Below are 21,587 nucleotides of genomic sequence, written 5' to 3'. Positions count from 1 at the left end.
GTATACAGACAATTTATTTAAAACAATTTTGTTCAAATTTTGAATCAAACATTGTTTTATTATAATAATGAAATAATTTCTACCTAGAAAACCTGCAAGCACCATCAAAGAAAGGGACCATAAAATTCAATAAACAGACTCGAGTGTATCCTACAAATAGACACACCACGATTAGAAAATAGAATATGAATTCTTCCATTTTTTTAATATTTGTTTTAAAAAAGCTAGTGCAAATACAACATTTTACACTGGAATTACAGAGAGTATGCACGCATATGGAAACGTTCTCCTGTCACGATAAAAGCTCTTAACTATGTATGCACTTAAAAGTTTCTTTTCAATAAGGTGCAAAAAAAAAAAAAATTTGTTTTCCCTAGTTCTCCACATGGTAGTGCCCTCAGCCCAAGTTTTGGTGTCTGTTTCCGCTTGGCCTGTGGGGAGGCAATGGATGGAAATTGGAGGGTGTGGAAACCTGATGTTAAAACCCTTCAACTGGTGCAGATCTCAGGTTCTGGAGGGCCAAGACTCCACTGGTTAGAGATGTAGACTGTCTTACCGAAAGGCCACCATAAATACTGACAGGACTCCACCGCAACCCCCTTTCTGCTGACACTACCTGGGGTCACACTTGAGCAGTGTGGGTTGGGGGGGGCAGTAGTCACAGAATGGGACTATGGTGGGTTGCCATGGTTACGCCTCATCATGGACTCAACAGTTCATCCCACCCTTGGACTGGAGGATAACTTCCGAGCAGGGGGCTCCTGTAAGAACTGGAGAAAACCTGTGCACCAACCTTCTTAGTAACTGATCTTTCACTCCAACAGTTCTAAGCCAGTGTCACCTCAGCTCGGTAGTCTAGGGGACAGTATGTTATCTTGGTAAGGGTTACTGTAAACAGTGCTTCCCACACAGGCCTTCACATGAGCCATCCAGGCAGCAAAGGGACAAGAAGACATGCGTGGATGGAGTCTCCAAGTGATTTGTAGTGGAAGACTTAACTCCTTTCAGTTAAAAAGTGTTAGGGAAGTTCTTAGAGACTGGTATCATGTAGACGGTATCTATTGGCCAAACACACTTCATCTGAATACAGGTGAAGTTCCTGTATGCATGTGTCAGGATGTGAAAAGCTGACCCGATGTCTCGCTTCTGCCTTTGTCAAGGTCAATCTAAGCAATAAGAACTTGCGCCTTAAGGGAGCGGACATGAACCCAAATTGAAGAATCAAAGGTAGGGTCTGTTGACTGCCCCCACGCTGTCTGGTTTGCACCACCCAGCGCATCTGCTGAACAGGAATATAACTCTGAGAAACCGTTCTGCATTTCGTCTGGCCTCTACTTGAGAAACATCTAAACGAAAGCCAGGCATTCAAGCCAAAATGGGTGTTTTACCCCTGTAGGAATGAGGTCTGGGGTGGGAGGCAGAAGAAAGGCTCGACTTTTTTCTGTCTACTGGGAAGGAGGATCCCTTTTAGAAACACTTCATGTTCAGGATTATATTCTTTGGGTTGATAGGAACAGGAAGTGCTGAAAATGTCAGACATCATCCAAAGTAAAGTTGCAATGGCTTAAGAAGGGAACTTAGGGAAGTACTTTCGGCCTAGGAATGGACAGTATCCTCAAATAGCGGAATACAGAGTTCCCCCATCCTTCACACAAGAGCCGTGTGTAACAAAAACAGAACAGTAAGCATAGGTACGGTATAGTTGAAGAGCCTCTGACATCATAATTCTTCCAGGCCATAACCATACAAATTTGATGATCAAGACAACAAATTGCTATATACAGGAAAAATAAACCCCCAAACATGTAACTTTCAAACCCCTCCTCTGTTTTGTTTTTTTGTTTTGTTTTTTTGTTTTTTTTTTTACACACAAAATATGAAACTCATAGTTTCAACAGATCTGTCTCTTTCAAACACTGAATGAATCATTTCAACATTCATTTTTCTTTTGTGCAATTTTTTTTAAAAAAATTATCTGTAACCCTCCCACCCCCAAAGTGAGTGCCTCAACCCTCCCTCCCCCACCCCCCAGCTGCTCAAATTGGGTGTACTTTAAAGAAAAAAACAAAACAAAACAAAAAAACTTCCCACAAGGTATAGCGCTACAAGAAAAAGCCTATCAGTAAGGTAACATTTGAAGCGAGGTCATCTATGAAAGAAATCCCAGCTCCAGAGTAGAGGTGTGCAAACTGTTTCGAGTTGCCTTAGGAACAGAAATACAACACTGTTCATGGACAGGAGAAAACCAACCCAACTCAACAGGTCATACCCATGTGCTTTATTAAAAGAAAAGTAGATTCTCTATAGTTATTACTCGATTTTTCCTTAAATTTTCTATTTCGGAAATCCTGGCATCAAAACACAACTGTGGATGCAAAGGCCTTTGCTCCACTTTTAAAACAACAAAATATGATTCTCTTGCTGTTCATCTCAACCACCAAAGAAACTGGATCGGACCCGGAGACTGGAGGCCCTGTATTCCCCTGGAGTCAAAGGGGGTGACTGGGAAATGAGGAGCGAAGGGCTCTCAAGAGAGAGCAGACCAGTTGGTTGAGGGGCTTGTGGCTCAGGAAACAGTTGCCATGCCAACCAACTCAACTTACAAAGTCTGGCTTTCTATCCCAAGAGCTCTGCCTCCTCACCCTTGTCTGAAATAGGTGTTAGTGTCTTCGAAAGCATCTATCTACAAAATAGGTTTCCTCAGTAGTCACAGATGTTACAAGGTATCCTCAATTGTTTCCTTAAAAGAAAAGAGAGAGAGAGAGAGAGAGAGAGAGAGAGAGAGAGAGAGAGAAAGAAACGAAAAGATACAAAGCTAGAACAAAAACAGATTTTGGCAACATATTTCAGTAAAGATCAAACTATGTGCAAAGAATGGATATATTTTTTTTCTTCTGATTACGAGGAGCTACTGCTCGTCTTGAACGTGCAGCATTTATATTGCAATCGGTGCAGTAGCTAAGGAGCAATCCACACGGTGCGGGGAGATCCAAACATTCCTTGAAATTGTACAACCCTACTCCAGAGCAGTCCAAAGTGCTGTTGCTGAACACATCTGTGTTCCACACACACACACCAGCCCCATCCCTGAGTAAGAGGTGTGGAAGGTTCTGCAGGGTTCCTTGCAAGGGAGAAGGAAGGACACTGCCACTTCCTTATGGGGTAAGGGGGGAGGGGAGGAACCCAACAAGCTCACCTAACAGAAAACATACAAGGTCGGGGTTCAGAGTTAAGGACGTTCTGTTGCCACCACCACAAACATCAGGCCATCCCAAACTGAGTTGGATGAATCCAGAAAAGCAAAATGTGACCAACATAGACGATTATCCTGCAAGTCCCCCCTCCCCACCCTCCCCCAAATGCAATTTGGATTTCCACTTTTAAAAAGATTTGAGGTAAGTGGTATCCCTGGCCTTCTCTCCCCCCCCCCAGTCCCCACCCCATCCCACTGACCCCCAAGGTGGCCCAGACAAACTGAAATAATTCTAAAGTTAAACAGTCTAAGGAACAGTCACCTTGTGTATTTAGAAATCCCTAGAAAGAGGTTCTTGTTTGCTGATTTCTTATGAGTAATATTACTATGTTTTCTTTTTGCCCTGACTAATTTCTTGGTGATTGTGTTCGTTGTAAACACAAAAAGGCCTGCTGTTACTTTGTTTTAAAATGGAAAGCAGGAAAGAGAAGAAGGAAAGACGGCTGATGGTAAATATTGCAAAGAGGACAGGTACAGAGGCGCGTGGCTGATCCTTGTCCAATAAGGGCACTGCTATGACTGTGCTCCCTACGCAGTTGACCGAAGGTGCTCCGGGAGCCTGGAGGGCCCCACCAATGTCTGCAAATAAGAGGTGGCTCCTGCCTCTGTGTGGTCTTCCTGTTTGAAGAGAAAGCTGTCCCAAGGGAATGGTGACTGTGGTTGCCAGGTGGTCCCCTCCAAAGCCACTGGTGGGCATGCTCAGAACACACACATATGCAATAAGTTGCTTGTGTCAAAGGCAGGGATCAAAGTCTCAAGGACACAGAAGAGACTGAAAATGAGTTGACTGAAGACCATACCGCTCCAGAGTTTGTCCTAGGAGCCACTCTGCCTCCTGGCTCCGTTCCGGCTTCACTACAGAGCGAGGGGCCTTTGCCGAGTGTGGTGATGGACCTTCAAAGTGCTTCCCTCAGGTCTCCTTGGCTGGCTCTCACTGTGTCCTGGTGACAGACACACACAGGCTCCCATAGGCTGCCTACCCTAGCACTCTGCATCCATCGGTGTTAAGGAGAAATGGAAGGGGCTCGCCTCTCCCGGCTCACTCCTCCAGCCTTTCTCTGGCCAGCGAGGGGAAGAAAGGTCAGCCCACCGAACAAGGAAAAGGCCAAAAGGGAATGAACTTTAACTAGATAGCACACTATTGGCACACAAAGTATTGCACATGCTAATGGAGCCAGAGAACGAGATGGGACGAATGCTTCGGAAGAATCAATGATTTGTATAATTCCTATACCTGAAATAGAACCACAAGTTATGATATTCCTATTGCTCTGAGCCATGTGTGTTTTTACCTGTTTTAGTGTCGGCTTAGTGGATGCAGTCAGTTCAATCCTCGGAGTTAGCCAGAGAGCAGAGTGTGTGTGTGTGTGCGTGTGTGTGTGTGTGTGTTTTCTGAGCTCACAGGGGCTGTTGTAGATAACTGGCACACAGCACCTCTGTGGCAACCTCCTAGTCCTCTCACCATTGGAGATTAAAACAAAATAAAACAACAAAACAAAACCGAAAACCTAGTAAGTGCCAGTGCCCTGAGCAGATATAGGGAAGATCAAGCAAGGTCTCTGAACAGAAAGATTAAAAAAATAAAATAAAACAAAAGGATCACAGCACTAAATAAGCATCTGATTGCAAGAATGGGCTCACCCAGCTCTGCTAGCGGGCAGAGAGGGCGATGAAGTTTAGGGAGAGGCCAGCTATTCTGGACCTACTCAAAGGTGTTTGGTATATCCCAGAAAATGGTCTGGAAAAAGATCATTAGTTGCAACAAATGCCACTGTAAATGGAGACTGAATAGCCAATATGCAGGTTGCCAGGGGAGGGTCTTTTTTTTTTTTTTTCCTATTTTGAGAAATGGAAGAAATCTTTTCTTTTTAAATTGCTAAAAAGAAAAGTCAAATAAGTACTTACTTAGGTTAGTTGTAGCAAGCCAAGTAAGAATGTTTAAAAACTTCTCCCTATTTATAAAACTAGGTTTAAAGTACTTTAAGACACACTCAGAACCCACAAATGATATTTTGGCCTCTGGGAATGAAAACTTGTGACTTTATGAAAATATCCTTTCTGGAGTTTTGTACCAAACGTTAAATCCTAGTTGGATTTCAAATAGAAACCTAAGTTTCTTTAAAAAAAAAAATTAACACTTTTTTTTTCCAGAAATGAAAATACTTGCTCATATATGTAAAATGTCTATATGGGAAACTCAATGGCGCTGAAGAAGACCCTCAGACCTGGCTTCTGGTGACAGATGTGGTAAATGACAAAATGAAGTCTCAAAGGGGACAGAACCTTCTAAGAAGGGCCTAGGGTCTAGGCAGGTTAGAAAGTAATTTTGCTACATTTACTTATGCTCTTGTAACCCTCCCAAACCTTTCCCACAATGTTATTAGATAAAAACTGCAGGAATATCACACAAATTATAAACTCAAGATGTGCAAATCGCAAAGTTCTTTAGGAGTTCGTCCTAAAAACACTGGACACAACCGAGTGTCTTTTCCTCTGTGTCTTGTCTCAGTTTCTCTGCCAACTCTGCATATGCCTTTAACTCTTTCTCCAACATCAAAGTGACAAGTGCCTGCCGTCAGGTAGTACTCGGTAGTCATATATTGTCACGGGCTAGTTCGTACTTCACATTCATCCCTTTAAACCAGATTGGAGTTTTCGATTGCTGGCTTGTGAGCAGAGCTGAAGTGTAGTTACAGTGTTGAGAAGAAAAAACAAAAACAAAAGCAACCTAGGTTTGTCTTTTTTTTTTTCTTTTCTTTTCTTTTCCCAAAAAGAGTCGAAAGTGAGATACAGTACTTGTTGAATGACAGACCAAGATGCTTGGTTAAGAAGCCTGCACAGCATTTTTAACTGTTTGCGAGATAAAGTAACAGAGTAGCATCTTCCAGATCTAACTCCTCATGTTACACTGGGATTGAGGGGAAAAAAAAAAGCGGCACCCAAGTTGTCCATAGTCATGAACAGTACTAGACCTAAAATATAGAAAAGATGCTGCCGGCACAGCTCGGAGAAGCTGTCTCTCTCGGGAAGCAGGGCTTGCATTTTCCTTCTTGGAAGCCAAAAATCAATGCAAGTAACCTGATTGCTTTTCCTAACACTGCACAGAAACCAGTGTGGGTGCTCCCTCTGTCCCTCCCGCCCCACTGCTACCTGCCTGACCAGGAGTGACCTGAGCAAGGACTTTCCCTGCCCACCATGACGACTGATGATGTCACTGGACTGGACCGGGTAAAGCAGAAATGAAATCCTGCAAGTGGCAGCTGCTCTTAAAAAAACAAAAACAAAAACAAAAAACCAACAAAACAAAACAAAAAAAACCTCAGTGCAGTCAGGCCCCATGGGGGGAAATATATATATATATATATATCTATATATCTATGATTAAAAGTTGCTTTTTATTGTAAAATATGTTGGAGAGAACCATGTTCTTTGAAACTAGTTTCCCATCTGCCTGTCTGATGCCTCCCTACAATGCCTGGAAGCTGGGTTCCTGATGACTTTGCAGGAGGGAAACCCAGGTCCCCCAACCCCACACTGAGAGGGAGCAAGTGAGGGAGACAGAGGCAGAGAAAGAGACACCCTCACTCGCACTCCTTCACAAGGGACGCACACCCAGACACTCCCTTGCAGGATACTTCCCACTGTGTTTGCTCTTGAAACCAGCGGGAACTGATGCCCCTCGACTCTGTGAGCTGCCGGAGAAGGCAGGGGCTGATGAAGCCACATTCAGGGCCACCAAGGATACCCCGGAGCTCCACGGACACGGTTCTGACCATCCTCCACCCACCAGCTCCTCAACAGACCCTTGCAGACAATGCAAACGCACCAGTCTCCTGCGATACACCTGTTTGACTCTAATGACAAGGTTAGAATACAAACCTAAAGAGGATGTAACATGTAAATACTGTGTTACTTAGCCTACAGTACAGTAATCTGGATACAGACAGCAAAAGGAGGCCCGGGCCTCCGCTGCCCGCACGGTCTCTACTTGCCCACGTTAGATCGGCCTTCGATGCAGATCTTAACCTCCTGAGGAATGAGCGAAGGCTTGGGAAGAGTCAAAGGTGGCTCATCCTCCGACTTCTCCAGTTTACGGGTCTCCGGCGCCGACCACCTCCTCTTCCTTGTGGCTGTGGGCTTGCTCGGTTCTATTTTGCTGAGGAAGGGTGCTGCAGGCAATCCTATTTTTTCTGGAAACTTCAGTTCGCCATTCTCAGAGAGCACCTGGGCGCTTCCCTGGTTGATTCCGTTTTCCTGCTCCGTGTATCTGTGTCTGCTGCCAGCCAGGCTGTCGGTCTTTGCCTGCTTCAGCAGGACGCTGGCAGGGTCCACAGGCTGGCCCTTTTTAACAGAGCCATTCTTCAGGTTCTTGAGGGTGAGCGAGATGCAGACGTCTCCAACAGAGAGTTTGGAACACGGCAGATCAAAGAGCTGGCTGGTCCGCTCAGGACAGCAGGATGACCAGCCCTGTCCAAATACAAAAAAAGGATACTCTACCAAAACTTCGACACTGACCTGTGGAAACAGAAGTAGAGGGAGGAAAAGGGAACGAAACATGAGAAAACAGTTCATACGTGGTGTTCACATGTGCACGTATATGTGTATGTGTGCACAGAAAACCGTGTATGCACAGAGGCTGGAGCTCAACCTTGGGTGTGAATTCTTCAAGGATAACCCACTAAAACCACGTGGTTCTTACTCTCTTTAAGTGCACAGGTGTGGGCCCATCCATTGGAACACGGGAAACTTAATAGTGGCCATACCTCTACTACCAATGACCTGAAGGTCAAAGTGTTGAGAATAAGGACTGAGTTCTCAGCCCTAAACAGGATATCTGTATTAAACCCCCTCCTGAAGGCTCAGGAAGCCTCATGGGAGAGATGGGGTGGGTGTCGGGGGACATAAGAGCCAGAGGATGGGAGAAGCACTGAGAAATGCTAGCTTTTTGACAGAATACTGTAATTGCAGCCACCCCAGACACCCTGGGGGGGGGTGTGTCTCAATGGCCTGGAGATCATCTGGTGGTCAGCAAGCTTTGCAGATTCTATCTCTGCCTCCCCAGTGGGTGCAGAGGTTACAAGCACATGCCTCCACACTCCACCGTGTGTGTATGTGTGTGTGTGTGTGTGTGTGTGTGTGAGAGAGAGAGAGAGAGAGAGAGAGAGAGAGAGAGAGAGAGAGAGAGAGAGAGAGAGGTTTCTCTGTATAGCCCTTGCTGTCCTGGAACTCACTTTGTAGACCAGGCTGGCCTGGAACTCAGAAATCTGCCTGCCTCTGCCTCCCAAGTGCTGGGATTAAAGACGTGCACCACCACTGCCTGGCTTATACTCCTTAAACATGGGTCTGTGGATCAAACTCAAGTCCTTCTGTTTGCATGGAAAGAACTTTACCAACTGAGCTATCTCCTTAGGTCCCCTTGAGTGTTTTATTTAACACAGACACCCATAGGCTAGATAAGAAGAAAAAACTGAGAGTTTGTTTACAGCCTCTCGCCTTACAGCGATACTCTGAACGGAGCATGCTAACTGCAGCCACGGCTGCACTCGCCATACGCAGACCCTGGGCAGAAGCTACTGAGACAAATATAAATTCCTTACATCGTTCAAAGCATTCTACCAAATACCAGGTTTGTAGGGGGTCTGTTAAAACCATCTACTGGTTGCCCAGCAACCACAAAGTGCCCACTTGTGTCCACTGCGGGTGACTCCAAAGGCCAGCTATCGTCATGCTAAATATTGGTCAGACTGAGATGTTAGGTAAACTCTGTGAAGAACAGTATGTGCCTGTTTGCTGGTGAGTTCCTATCACTTTAAGGGGGGATGAATATAATCCTTAGAACCAATGAACTTTATGTGTTCAATGAATTTAAGGGGGGCATCATCTATAAAGGCTGGGACCAGTAGGGAGGTCTTTCTTAGAAGACGGGCCTGAAGGATGGGGCAATGTTGGAGGGCTTTTGCGAGTAGACACTACAGGGACAGATATGGTCCAGCCGCCAGGTTGTTTTGAGAGCTAACGTCTCATGCTTCACCCCTGAGCTCATCTCACTACACAGGCTTCTTGAATTACTAAGCTTCCTTTCTTTGCTGGATCCATAGACCATGGAAAGATGTTTTAGAAAGAAAAAAAAATCACAGCACATGTCATTTGGAGGGAAATCTCATGGCTCTGGGCTATGAGCAGTTAACGTAGAGACTCATTAAACTTGTTCACATGCTGAGAAGAAGTGTCTATGGAGTGCTTGCCCTTAAATAGGACATCTATATCAACCCCTGCCAAGGCTGTAGGACCATCCCAGAAGAGGGTGGGTGGAGAGACTAGGAGCTGGGAGGGGGGAAGGAGTGCTGTGTATCGCTATCTTTGGGACATGACATGGCCCTTGTAACTACCCATTCACAGCAGCTAGGATCACCTGCACAGGACCCAGGCAGTGTAATTGTCAGCACTGATGGGACTTAGGGAGTTAGGAGACAAGGTAGGCAGGAATCTGTTGGGTGTGCAAATGATCAACATGCATTGTTTACACATCTGAGAGAGTCAAGGAACAGGTAAAAGGCATTCTATTACATGTTCTTTCTGGGTGCTTACTGTCTGTCAAATGCTCCGAATCACAAAGGTATTTTTGAATGCTGATAGCATGCTAGTGAAACAAATAGTATCATTTCAGCTTTCTAAATAGATAAGGAAAATCATCTTCCTAATGTTATAGTTATTAGCCAATGGAATTAGGATTAAATCCTAGACCCCTCCCCTCACCCCAAATACTCCCTTTCTTCTATACCCTCCTGAATTTGACCTACATGGCATTACAATATGGTAAACAGGTGACTTAACATTCTTGGGTCAGACAGCAGTTTCAACTCAGCAAGAGAGACCATGAAAAGGGACTTGCATAAGACAGAGGTCCTTATCTTCCAGAGACCAGTATCTTCCCAGGGCTTTATAGATTAGGTATTGGCTACTTGTTATCTGAACACACAGCCATTCAGATGTCTCTGAGAGAGACAGACCTCCTGATAGTGGCTCCCTTGTTCTCTCTCCATCCTTATTCTTCATGTCGTTTGGCTCCAAACCCTGGAAATCACAATGCCTTCTCTTCCTTCTTTCCATTATCCACATCTAAATCGCAGACAAACTTTACTGGATTCTCATTTAACTCTAAAGATACTTGCCTCCTGCCCAGTCTGTGCACTTCAGACAGAGCCTTCCTGACATCCTGTTTCAGACAGTGCCCCATCCATCCCTAACTTCCTTCTTATAAACATTGTATCTTCCCCAGAATGCTTCTATTTTGATAAACTATCTTTGTACTTTACTCCTAGAGTTTCTCAAGCATTCTGTAAACTTACACTGCTATTCCTAGAGTCTAAGATGCTTTTGGATGTAAGCGATGCTCAGTAAAACTCTAAGAGATGGCTTGACTTAGAAACAGGAAACACTGCAATGGTAGAGGTGACCAGCAGAGGGCACGGTTGAAGACAATGGAGAAATCACTTGTCCTTCTGGATGGAGAAAGCCAGACATGGAGGCAGCGAGGCCTCACTTCCTGGCTCATAACCATGCATTTATATCACAGTTAAGGACTAGCTTTTCACATTGCACTTAGCTCGTCAATGTGAGAAACGCCATAAAATCCCGGTAATGAGTTAGTCAACAAGGACTGTATCTAAACACTATGCACACATAGATAGTTCTGCTGTTTGATTGCATATTTCAATCTTAGATTAGTACTGCATCCCCCCCCCCCACACACATATGGACATTTCCCCAAAAGCAGGGCAGAAGCAAGAGGGAACGTCTGTTGTTTAAACATGTCTCTTCTTCCTTCCGGAGGCTTCCTGTTTTCACAAATGTGAAGGGTGTCTGCCTCACCAAGCGTTCCTCTCACAACCCAAGTTAGCACCATCTCCATCCGCATCCCTGAGGCTGCTTTTAGTGAGTAAGTCCTGCTTTGGGTTAGATTACTGAGCGTGGAGCTCCTGATTGCCTGCGGTGTGAAATTACAAAATCTTTTTTTTTTTTTAACCTGCTCTTTTCCTCTGAGAAGGAACTGCAGGACTATGTTCCCAACACAAAGCAAAGCAGAGGACTCCACAGTGAGGATGAAGGGGGCCGAGAGTGAGCTACTGATTTCAGTGTTTCAAAATCATTAATAAAACCATTCAAGTTCTTCAGTAAAGTGTGAAAGGGTCGGGGAGCGTTCTATTTAAAGCCTCTAGTCACATGACTTAGCCTTTTTGTGGGAGCATTTTTGGCTCTCAGAAGTCTGAGGCAGGGGGACTGCCAAGAGTTTAAGGTCAGGTTAGGTGATACCTTAAGACAAAGTAAAATAAAGCCAAGCCGTAAAGACCATGGTCTAAAGCAACTTGTCATCAAGAATAAGACCATCAAGTAGTGGACACTTACACCCTAAAATGGCTGAAGAGCAGCAGGTTTCTTCTATTTTGATGGCTACGATACCCAGGCTCCTCTCAAACTTCCAGGCTCAAGTAATCCTCCTGCCTAGGTAGCTAGGACTACAGTCCTGTGCCACCTCGTGGATCAAAAGACACACAAGAATGGTTTGATGCCGTTTCCTAGAGAGAGCCTCTTGACATCAGAACTGATTGGAAGGAAGGTATCAGCTACAGCTGGTCCATAGACCTAGCACATGGCCTTCACTCAGGCCACGGACCATTTGTGTTTTGATGGATTTGCTTTTGTTTCTACCAGCCTGGACAGCAGATATTGTTGAGCATGCTTCTCCTGGTAGCTAAGGGACTGACTCTTCAGGCTTATTTACTGCTTGCATGAGTGCCTGGCCTATTTTTAGGATCCAGCTAATCCATTAAAACATCGCCACCAGTGACTCACAGTCCACCGCAGTCAAACTGAGAAATAGCGGAATGAAAAGAAAAGCCATCCATCTACACACAGCGAGCACAGCATCCTAGCCCACCACGGGAGTGTGTGCACCTGCCCACACGGGGGGAAGGAAGCAACAGTGAATATAAAGGAGCCACCAAGGAAGCAAGGGAAGCAGTCACCTCAGGAGGATCTGGGAAGTGACAGACAGCCCTAATAACACAGAGCTCAGCATCGAGGAGGAGGAGCGCGGCAGCAGCGGGCCAGAGCACTTTACAAATGGCACACTTTACCAAGGTGCTGCTGAGTGCATCCTGGGTGCTCTTCAGAAAAGCTGATGTCCAGGGGCTGCTGCCCACCAGTAGGCACTGAGGACAGAAGCCAAAGGCGGCTACCCAGTGGTGTGCTCTTGGACAGGAGCTTCCCTAGTAGTGATGACGGCTGCTGATTTCTAACTTTGTACACAGGTCCTCATGCTGCTCTGAAGGGGTGGGCTTCTGGTCCTCACTCATATCTGGCTCCTACTGCTGGCTGGATACCCATACTCATGCAAGCTAGCGTGTCCATTTGGACTGCCTAGTAGAAGTGGGAGCAATGGCCTTCCTCAGCACAGGGACAGACAACAAGGAGAGAGGCAGGCTCAGGGCAGCTTTGCTGGCTTCACAGAGAAAGCCATCTTTCTGACTAGGTTGAGAAGACTTTCTTCTGTAAATTATTTCCGGAGCAGACAACGGTGCATTTTCTCTCCGGAAGCAAACCTCTCCCTTTTCAGGGTCAACGTTGCTTACAGCATAGTGAACACTGTGCCAAGTGCCAGGGCCACCGGGTATGGAGGACACACTGAGACATTTTGGGTTTGATGTATCTACAAATGCATTTCCCCAGCTCATAAACTTGCATCATACCATGATACTAATTCCTTTTTCTTTTCTTTTTCTTGCTTTACTCTGGATCCCATAGCTGAGCCATGCCCCAGGCTTATGGCTCAATACTAGGAGAACAGGAAGTGGGATATATTTGGGAACTAGCCCAAAGAAAGAAATCTGATGTCCTGTGGGGCTCCCAGGCCAAACCTGCTGTGCAGGCTCAGGAACATTGTCCTGGGGCATGGCTCAGCTATGGGATCCAGAGTAAAGCAAGTGACTTTTGGCATGTAGTTTAGGTCATGTGGTATTAAACTACCCCTACCTACTCCTCATATGACCCCCCAAACCTAGAAGAACAAGAGCCCTACCCACCCCCAACCCATCTTTAGGACCTGCCAAGTATACTATCTGTGGTGGCTCTCTCTTAAGGGAACTCTTCTTCAGCACTGAAGAATCTCAGTCTCTCTCTCTCTCTCTCTCTCTCTCTCTCTCTCTCTCTCTCTCTCTCTCTCTCTCTCCCTCTCTCTCCCTCCCTCCCTCCCTCCTTCCACACACACCCCTCGGTCCCCAGGTTACCATGGGAACCCTACCTGATAAAAGCAATCACCATACCAGGAGATGATAGAACGGGAGTAGGGGCCCCCTACCTGTATGACCCTGGTGAGGGTTACCTGGGCTCGGTGTTCACCAACAGCAAACTGTATCACGGCCACCCCGGGGCTGTGGCTCTCCTCGATTCTCTCCACAGTACTGGAGTCGATCTTGAGGTCATTGCTAATCTCTGCACTCTGGATGAAATCCTCCGTCTTCAGGTCTTCCACCTTCTTCAGCTCCCCGTTGGCCAGCTGTATGATGGAGCCTTTCATGAAATATGGCGGCAGCGTGGGAGACGCCGTGGTGGGGGACGCCACGGACTGCACCACCGGCAGGTGGATCTGGGCCTGCACCATGGCTGGATAGGCAGCCTGGGTGACCAGAGCCTCCGGGTTGAAGTTCTCGCTCTTGGGCAGGGCGGTGGTGACAAACGTGTGAGGTACTGCAGCAAACTGGGGTGATGACGTCACGATGGCCGAGGCTGCCCCAGGCGTGTCCATGTCAGGGCTGCCCACCGGGATGAGCAGGGGCTGGTTACCTGGGATCACCAGGTGCTGCGGCAGACCACCAGCATAGGTGATTGCTTGCTGCTGGCCGCTCAGGTAGCCGATGACAGGAGGTTGAGTGCCAGCGTAGAAGGCCGTGGCTGGTAGGCCCACCGGGAGAGGCTCCGATGCACTGTGTGTGGTCTGAATGACCGTGTGGGGGGACAGCGCATAAGACCTGTGGCCCGGCTTCCCTAGGTGCAGGCCGCTCTTGTCATTGAGGGTGGATGGGGAGGCCTCTCGATGCGTGGTCTGCTGGGCCTCCAGGTCGGCTGAGGGTGTGCTGCTGTTAGGCAGAACCATCACAGATCCACGGACCCCGGAGGTATCACGACTGCTGTAGTCTGCTGGGCTTGGGTGGACCACCACATGCCTGGATTCATAGGGATGAGGCACTGACTTGCTGCTTGCCTTGCCTAGGCTCAGCTCCACAGAAGATGACGCCCCATACCTCCGGCTCTTCTCCATCTCCCCATTCAGGACTTCCTTGGCTTGCATAGCCTGCTGCAACCTGCTGCTCTCGGCTTTTTTGGTGGACTCTCGAGGAACAAAGTGGCCTCCGGCATCACTGTATTGCACAACCACCTGGGACGAAGGCCCCAGGGTGAGTGTGTGAGGGATCATCGTCTGATGGGGATGGAGGTGGACCGGGATGGGTGGGGGAGATGTCGCCCGCCCAGAGCTCTGTGGAGAACTGGAAATATGGATGTACTGGTTCTGCTGGGTGGGTGGAGGAGGGGACCCCGGGTTGACTAATCCTGCAGCCCTGCCGAGGTGCTGCTGCGGAGGGGGCTCAACCTTATGTCCTGGTGCCTGGCTCAGACTGCCCATGTTGGCCAGCAGGGTGGAATAAGCCTCCAGCTGGGAGCGCTGTGATGGAGTGGTGGCCCCTGCAGCTGAGGCTACTGCACTGGTGACCGGGTTGCCTGATGGGGAGATCAGCTGGGAAGGGATAAAGCCCGCGTAAGGCCCACTGTATTGGGAGGACCCAATGAACTGGAAGGTATGCGAAAGGTGGGCGTACTGTACAGGAGACACCGGGGTCCCTGACTGAGGAGGAGGGTACACGGTGGGCAGCGTGTTGGCTGTGGGGACTGACCTGGGGGCACTGGGTGGGGAGTAATCCAGCCCTGCGGACAGTGCTTTATGTAAACCCATTCCTTGTAAACCATGCTCCCCGGAAGTCCCTGCTGACCCGTGCCGCCCACCCCCATGGCCGCGGATGCCAGGGGTGCTGGGGAGCCAGGCCACACCCTCCACGCAGTGGTTGTCGCTGGGCAGAGCAGTGGCCTTCTCCTCTGAGGGCCGGCTGGTGGCAGGGATCTCACGTTTCTTGGGAGGCAGGCATTCGTTGCTCCGCTCTTGGTTGGATTTCATTTTTCGCCGTCCCCCCTCCACGGTGGCTGTTTCACTGGCTGGCCGGCTCTGGTTTTAGTCTGATAAACAGAGAGTCACATTGGATTTCTGTAGGGGATCCAGGCCCTTCATGGGGAATCATCTCCCCGTGGGTTCTTTAAGCTGGCAGTGGCAGCTCCGGATTCTGAGGAGGAGGAGGAGGAGGAAGAGAAGGAGGAGGAGGGGAAGGGGGAGGGGGAGGAGGAGGAGGAGGAGGAGGAGGAGGAGGAGGAGGAGGAGGAGGAGGAGGAGGAGGAGGAGATGAGACATGGGGGATGGGAAAAGGAAAGAGAAGACGAAAAAAAAATCAAAACGTCAGCTCTCAGGGGAGAAACCCCACCAAGCCAAACCAACCAATCAACCCACCAACCAACAAAAACACTATTACCAACAAGACTAAGAGGAGAGAGACCCTCTCACTTGGAATTCCAAAAGCAGATTATGGCCTAAGTGTTAAAATAGATAAAATGTTACCTGGTCTAAAGAGCCAGTAATAGTGACTAAGTTTCTTAAACATTTGCTTACTTATGATTTATTTATTTATTTATTTGTGCACGTGCCTGTGAGAGTTTATGCACACCACCTATGTGCCAGTGCCTACAGAGACCACAAGAGGGCATTGGGTCTCCTGACACTGGAGTTATAGGCAGCTGTGAATCACAGTGTGAGTGCTAGGACCTGAACTTAGGTCCCCTAGAAGAGCAGTAAGCGGCTGTCTTGACCACCGGCCACGTCTCCAGCACAGATGCATTTTCTTAACAAAATAGAGTAGGCAACTGAGCAACTCAAACATTTCTCTGCCTCCTCTCTCCTCCTCTGCCCCTTTCTTCTCTTTCTGGAGGGTGGATGGTCACTTTTTTTTTTTTAACAGCATCTCTTGTTGCTCAGGCTGGCCTCAAATTGGCCATGCAATGAAGGCTGGCTTGAATTTATGATCCTCCTGCCTCAGCCTCTCAAAAGTTAGGATCACAGCCCCCCCCCCCCCCATTTTTTTGGTAGATGATGCATTTCCGTAAATTGTTTACACAGAAAGGTTGGTACAATTCCCTGTCATTTCTTTACCTGAGTAAGTTTATCTCAGTTCAATAAGATCCCAATTGTTTTGTGAAGGAGCGAGTTTTGAATAGAGATAGCCAGTGAGTCTTTGGGCAGCTTTGATGCCAGACCCAAACTCACCTGGCTTCAGGGCTACAGTCAATCTACAGTAGTGTCCCCTATTCTAACAGTGCCTCCCACAATACACCCATGTACCCCAACTCAGCAGCAGTATCCCAAAATAATTCTTCTCACTATAAGTCTCAAGGGAATCCCATGTACAGTCACTTATAAGGAAACAGTAAGTCGACTTTGAGATAGTTACAAAAACTATTCTAGTTTTTTTTTTAATAAACCAAACATAATATGTAAGATGAACCCTGTTATAGTGGCTCATGTAATTCCAGCACTTTGAAAACTGGAGCAGGAGAATGACTACAACTTTAGGCTTCGTTGTGCTACAGTATAAAATGTGGTCTCATAAAAATGCTGCATAAAAAGGAACATGAATATGAAAGTAAAGTTGAACCCAGGCTTTGAAAGTTTCCTTAATAAAAGTTAGGCATTGCTTCACCCACATGCCTTCTCTTCCAAGTTTGTCTCTGAATATTCTCTCTCCAAATCTCCTCCTCTTCTCCCCAGCAGAGACCTGCTCACTATGAGCAGGGGATGAAATATTTGCCAGACAAATTGCAGCCACGTGTCCAAACCTAGCAATGCCAGGAGCTCTTACGGGAACAATCCCTGCCTCCATCTCAGAGAGACATTGAATCCTGAGTCACCACCCTTGTGTGAGCAATGTCTACCTGGCACAGGGTAGACTGCCAAGAAGACCAGTGTGAAGCACGGTAGCAGCAGGAGATAGGAGCACTGCCCACACGGTGAAGCTGCAGAGGGAAACAACATCAAAAGCTCTGATCTGGGGAGCTGTTTTTCTGGGGTTGGAACTTGAATGAATACATTTCCTCCTCAGATTCTGTTTCCTATGATCTGACTTTAAAACAGACCCTCAAACTGGGTGTGGTCATGAGTGTCTGTAATCTCAGCCCATGGGAGGCTGGGGCAGGAAAGTTGGAACTTTGTAGACCAGCCTGCTTGATCTACCAAGAAAGACCCTGCCTAAAGGGGCAGAAAAAGTAAGCAAGCAAACAGGCAAACAAACAAACAAACACACAAACAAAAAAACAAATCAAAATGAAAACTCTAAGTAAGCCCTTACCAAGCGGAACCAAACACATACTGTAAGCTCCCAGTCTTTAACAATTCAAGCTATGTCCTTGTAGAACCAACAGCAAGATCCACAGTGCAGCATAATCCTCTGCTCAGCTCCTCATCCCTGTATCACACAACTCCAAATGGCTCTCATCCAGTTTAGTGTGTGCGTGTGTGTGTGTGTGTGTGTGTGTGTGTGTAGTATGTGTGCGCGTGCGCGAGTGTGTGAGCACGTATGTGTGTGTGTGTCCTGTGTGCGACTAGCATCTCACAGTGTGCATGCAGATGTCGAAGGACAACTTTAGGGGTTGGTTCTCACCTTGCACCTAGCTTGAGATGGGGGCAGAGGATGACTCATCACTACTTCGTAAACCAGACCAGCTGACCTGCAGGCTTCCATAGGTTTTGGAGGTACAGACTCACGACTCACACCCTCATGATTGTGTGATAAGTAGTTTACTCTTCAGACCCCACTTTCCACCTGGGGCAGGGTGAGGATGGCTTAATCACTCTCATTTGTTTTGTTTCAACATCACCAGAACGAAGCAACAAATGCCCCAAGAAGCTGCCCCCTCCCTCCTGAGTTTGAACAGGCAGATAGAACCTAAGAATGCAAATGTGTACATGATAGTGGAGGTTTTTGGACACTCAAGTGTTTGAACATGAGAGTTATTTCAATAAGAAAAGCCCTCTTCCCCCAATACTGACAGGGCAGTCAGTAAACACGGGAAACAGAAGAAGTCAAAAGACATAAGTAATTCATGCTGACAAAATTAAAAATAGCATGTACCTGAAGATGTAGAAAAACTGAAAGTGGGTAAGGAATTATGTTGTAAGTAACTTTATTCTGTAGGAATCTCTCCTATTAGGAAGACGAAGCATCATCTATACCCGGTGTTTTAAAATCCATTGTAAGGACAGACCAAAACCAAACCCCCAAAGTATCAAAAGCATTGTTAATTTTTGCTGTTTGAAAAAAACATATTAGTGCCAACCTTTTATCTCTAGACTCTGAGAATCACTCTTAAGAAAGAGGACTGCTAAGCTCTAACTTTAAAAAGACTTAGTTATTTTATTTTATCTATCTGAGTGTTTTTCCTGCACGCAGGTGTACTACATGTGTGCCTGTTGCCCACAGAAGTCATAAGAGGAAATCAGATTCCCTAGGAAGTGGAGTTGTTGGAACTTGACCCTGGGTCCTCTGCAAAGAGCAACTAGAACTCTTAACCAGTGAGCTATCTTTCCAGCCCAGAGTCCCCTCTCTCTTACCAGCTGACAAGGGAACATAACCATTTAATCATTGCTGAGGTCTACTCAGAGAACCGTTCCATGCTCCCCCTGCTGGCGGTACAGGTGCACTGCCCCATAAAACGCCGCAGGGTTTTATTAGGGATGTTCATGCAAGAGTGATATGTCAGAATAGGAAATGAGAGCATTTGCATACAGTAGTAGCCCCAGCTAGCGAGGGAATAGGTTAATTAGCTCAAGGCAGCTCGAGGGAAGAAAACGCAGGGGGCATGAAAGTCCTTTCAAAGCCAAGTAAAATGTCAAACACATTCAAGATGAGTCTTTAGCAACAGGTAAACAGAAAACTGCCTGAGCACGTGACTGCTGTATGCAAAACCAGCAAGCTCCTGTGAAGGCTGAGATGGCTCTCAGAGGCACAAGGATTTATTTATGCTACTTATCTGATAGAAGCTGGCTGGCTCTTCAGTCCTGAACGCTAACCGGGCTGAGCTTCTGCTAATGAACTAGCAGGAGATATCAACTGTATGTATTTATTTTTAGGACCGAAGATCAGACCCAGCACCTTGTGGATGCCCGACAAGTACTTTCCCACTTAGCACTATCTCTCTGCATCATATATCACTGCTGACAAATTCAAACTCATTCTGCTCACCTTAGCTGGAGATTCGCTTTGCTGAAACAAGGATGGAGCAATTAATAAAGATACTGGAGTATCCCAGGCTGAAGTGAGATAAATCTCAGGCTATCATCCTAATTGCTTATATTTTAAAATTTTATAATTAGGACATTTATTATTATTATTATTATTATTATTATTATTATTATTATTGACATGTGCTATCAGCATGGAGCTGGTTCTCTCTGTCCATCACGTGGCTCTTGGAGAATCTGACTCAGGTTGTCTGGCTTGGTGGCAATGCCTTTACCCACTGAGCCATCTCTCTGAGCCTAGAGTAATAGTTTTTAACAGAAGAGGAATCTTGCTATGTTGTCTGGACTCAAGAGATCTTCCTAGCCCTGGCTCCCCTGTTGCTACCTCTCTAGGTATTATCCTAAATGTGGGAGTGTTTGCCATGAAAGATGGCCAATTGGAGGGGGTAAGGTCTTTCTCCATTCTACTAGCTCTCTGAAATGCCTGCATCTTCCACAAAGTGGTAGTGGATCCTGCTGGATTTTCACTCATCCACTAGGGGGCGCCATGCCCCACTACTGAGCAGGGGTGCGCTCCGGAGTTTTCATTACACATTATATATATATATATATATATATATATATATATATATATATACACATACATCATTATTTTATTCTATTTTTGCACTTTGCCTTTCCTTCCCTCCTAACTGGTCTCCTTCTTTTCACAAAATACTAATAGTTTATTCTTTTATGACTCTTTTTCTCTCATTATCTCAAAATCTATACCAGAAACATGATTTAAATTTGTAGGTCTGTCCAACTATTTTGACATTGTGACATATCATTGCTACCTAGAAAGTTCACACTAAAGAACTGCTCAATGAGATTTTTCCCCCACAACGTTTGGTCCTCAAAATAAATCTGATGATGTTTTAGGTAAGTTTATAATTTTGTATCGGCCACCTTGACGAGGGTCATGTGTGGTCTGCAGGCTGGGCATGCCTTTAGCTATTGTGCCATTCCGTACAGGACGCGTGATGCTTTTGCTCAAGTTTGGTTCCATTCCCCCCACCCCTATCCTGGCCGAGAAGTGGCAAGACTTTTCTGTGCTGCATCTTCTGTGAGGATGGATGGCTACCGGTTTTAAGGTCTGTAAATAGGCTGCTTAGAATAGAAGACACTTCTAGAATTTGACACATATGGCCTTAAAAAAAAGAAAAACACATTTCAAGGGTGAGGGTTAAGGGGAGACGCTGTTTCTACACACACAATCCTGACATTCTCAGTGAGTGCGTTGGACGTCCCCCCCCCCCCAGCTTCCACAGATAAGAGAAAGAAATGTAGATGGCTCATCAGGGTTAGGGCAGGTTCAGCGCCATAAACCTGCAAATTTCAAACGCAAAACGTCCCACAAATTGCCCAAGTTTGTGAGTAGCCACAGGACACAAGTAAGAAATTCCACACCTGGCCTCCCATGGCGGACTGGAGTCACATGATAGGCTCCCTAAAAATATTACATAAAATGAAGATGATTTTCTCCTTCGTTAAGGCGCAAATGCACGTTTGGGTCCCATTCTCAGGGTCTCATTTTACGTGCACAAATATTTAAAACCGAGAAGGTAGTGAATGCGGAACACTTCTTGTCCTAAATGCTTTGGATAAGGGATGCTAAACCACGCCAGGTGATGGGACCCTTGGTGTACTGACAGAGGTCACGAGGACATGGCAAGACTTCTTAGGTCCTCGCCTTGAGCCTTCCCATTTGATCCTATCACCAGAAGAATTTCTGGGTGCTACGGACAGAGGTCCTTCAGTTTGGTTAACTTTGAAAAACAAGCCCAAACCCAACATCCTGGGAGTATCCAGGAATGAGGCAACTGTCCTAACTAGACATCCTCAGGGTTGACTGACCCAGCTTGCCTTAAAGGAAGTGGATCTGTATTCACGTACCAACCACTT

At 46.6% G+C, this 21,587-nt stretch overlaps 1 protein-coding gene across 10 annotated transcripts in view; it reads right to left on the bottom strand.

The window, feature by feature from the left end:
- Positions 1 to 3,454: 3,454 nt before the first annotated feature.
- Positions 3,455 to 21,587, bottom strand: part of Atxn1 (ataxin 1) — a 405,898-nt gene continuing 387,765 nt past the window's right edge. For all 10 annotated transcript variants that reach the window (XM_029468382.2, XM_029468383.2, XM_029468379.2 and 7 more), the window contains 2 exons: positions 13,635 to 15,642; positions 3,455 to 7,768 (listed from right to left, as the gene is read on the bottom strand). In XM_029468382.2, the coding sequence (XP_029324242.1) occupies positions 7,238 to 7,768; positions 13,635 to 15,479 (2,376 nt within the window). In that variant the 5' untranslated portion in view covers positions 15,480 to 15,642 and the 3' untranslated portion in view covers positions 3,455 to 7,237. The remainder of the gene's footprint in view (positions 7,769 to 13,634; positions 15,643 to 21,587) is intronic.

The sequence above is a fragment of the Mus caroli genome, unplaced genomic scaffold (assembly GCF_978045245.1).
Source record: "Mus caroli unplaced genomic scaffold, Mus_caroli_1 scaffold_15, whole genome shotgun sequence".
Classification (NCBI taxonomy): domain Eukaryota; kingdom Metazoa; phylum Chordata; class Mammalia; order Rodentia; family Muridae; genus Mus; species Mus caroli.
This window is presented reverse-complemented; position numbering and strand designations above follow the sequence as displayed.